Source organism: Amphimedon queenslandica, unplaced genomic scaffold (assembly GCF_000090795.2).
Source record: "Amphimedon queenslandica unplaced genomic scaffold, v1.1 AMPQUscaffold_2432_Cont25566, whole genome shotgun sequence".
NCBI lineage: Eukaryota > Metazoa > Porifera > Demospongiae > Haplosclerida > Niphatidae > Amphimedon > Amphimedon queenslandica.
Window position 1 is genome coordinate 1 of NW_003557233.1, and position 1,295 is coordinate 1,295.

Here is a 1,295-nt window from a genome sequence, read left to right on the forward strand (position 1 = left end):
CTATTGTAAGATCAGAGTGGGCCATCAATATTTCCTTACTTTCTCGTTGAGCAGTTCTTCCACCAGTGCCTCAGTATATTCAGTTTCATCAATAGAAGAAGTATCTGTTAGTTCCTGTAGCAGGTCAATGACAGCAATACATATGTCAGAGTTATCGTGAGTGAGTAGGCCACAGAGTGTGTTGATAGTCCTCGCCCCTATTAACAGGCTGTAGTACTGAGGGACGGTGCTTATGATGTGGAGTGACTGTATCTCATCGTTCAGCTCTAGCTCAGACTCCATAAACTTATCAGGTTGATCAGGAAACTTGATCCGCATTTCTTGATTCTTGAGTACCTGCTTCTCAAAACTGAGGAGCATTCTCTTTACGGCTCCAGCGTCAAGGACTTCAGGGTCTGAGGAGAGGGGGTAGTTAATGGTTGCCATGGTAATGCGTAATGAATATTAATAAGTTCCCAGTCTCGTAGTCATGGGTCTTACTTTCATCTTCATCGTCGCTTAGATTTTGTAATAATTTTAATTTTTGTTCGTCTGTTAATTCACCTTCAGGCATGGAGCCATTGCTTTTCCTAAAATAAATAGCACAGGAGATAATTTGGAGCCATTTTTATGGAAAAACCATGGGCTATAGTACAGGGAATTTTTGAAAAATTAGTTCATTAAAATGGCCGTAACTTGAAAATTTGAAGTCGGAATCAGCTCAAACTTTCTGCACAGCATAAGTACATCAATATGCATCAGAAAATGTAATAAAAATTGGGGGTGATTTCGGAGCCATTTTTTGGAAAAAACCATGGGCTATAGTACAGGGAAATTTTCGGAAATCGGCTCATTTTTTAAAATGGCCGTAACTTGAAAAATTGAAGTCGGAATCAGCTCAAACTTTCTACATAGCATAAGGACATCAATATGTATCAGAAAATGTAATAAAAATTGGGGGTGATTTCGGAGCCATTTTTTGGGAAAAACCATGGGCTATAGTACAGGGAAATTTTCAGAAATCGGCTCTTTTTTAAAAATGGCCGTAATTTGAAAAATTGAAGTCGGAATCAGCTCAAACTTGCTACACAGCATAAGTACATCAATATGTATCAGAAAATGTAATAAAAATTGGAAATGCTTTCGGAGCCATTTTTTGGAAAAAACCATGGGTATAATAGCCTTGGGCATTTTTCAGAAATTAGCTTATTTTTTAAATGACTATAACTCAGCTCGGAATCAGCTCAAACTTTAAATACATACAAAAATTATTTCTAGCTCTAAATTAATTTTTTAAAAACCATGTGCCAAAATCT

At 37.0% G+C, this 1,295-nt stretch overlaps 1 protein-coding gene across 1 annotated transcript; it reads right to left on the reverse strand.

Moving 5' to 3' along the window:
* Positions 1 to 22: 22 nt before the first annotated feature.
* Positions 23 to 568, reverse strand: LOC100637526 (beta-catenin-like protein 1). The gene is made up of 2 exons (XM_020008407.1): positions 481 to 568; positions 23 to 395 (listed from the first exon to the last, which is right to left on the reverse strand). The coding sequence occupies exons 1-2, from the start codon at positions 551 to 553 to the stop codon at positions 25 to 27; spliced, it is 444 nt and encodes a 147-aa protein (XP_019863966.1). The 5' UTR covers positions 554 to 568; the 3' UTR covers positions 23 to 24.
* Between the last annotated feature and the right edge of the window lie 727 nt (positions 569 to 1,295).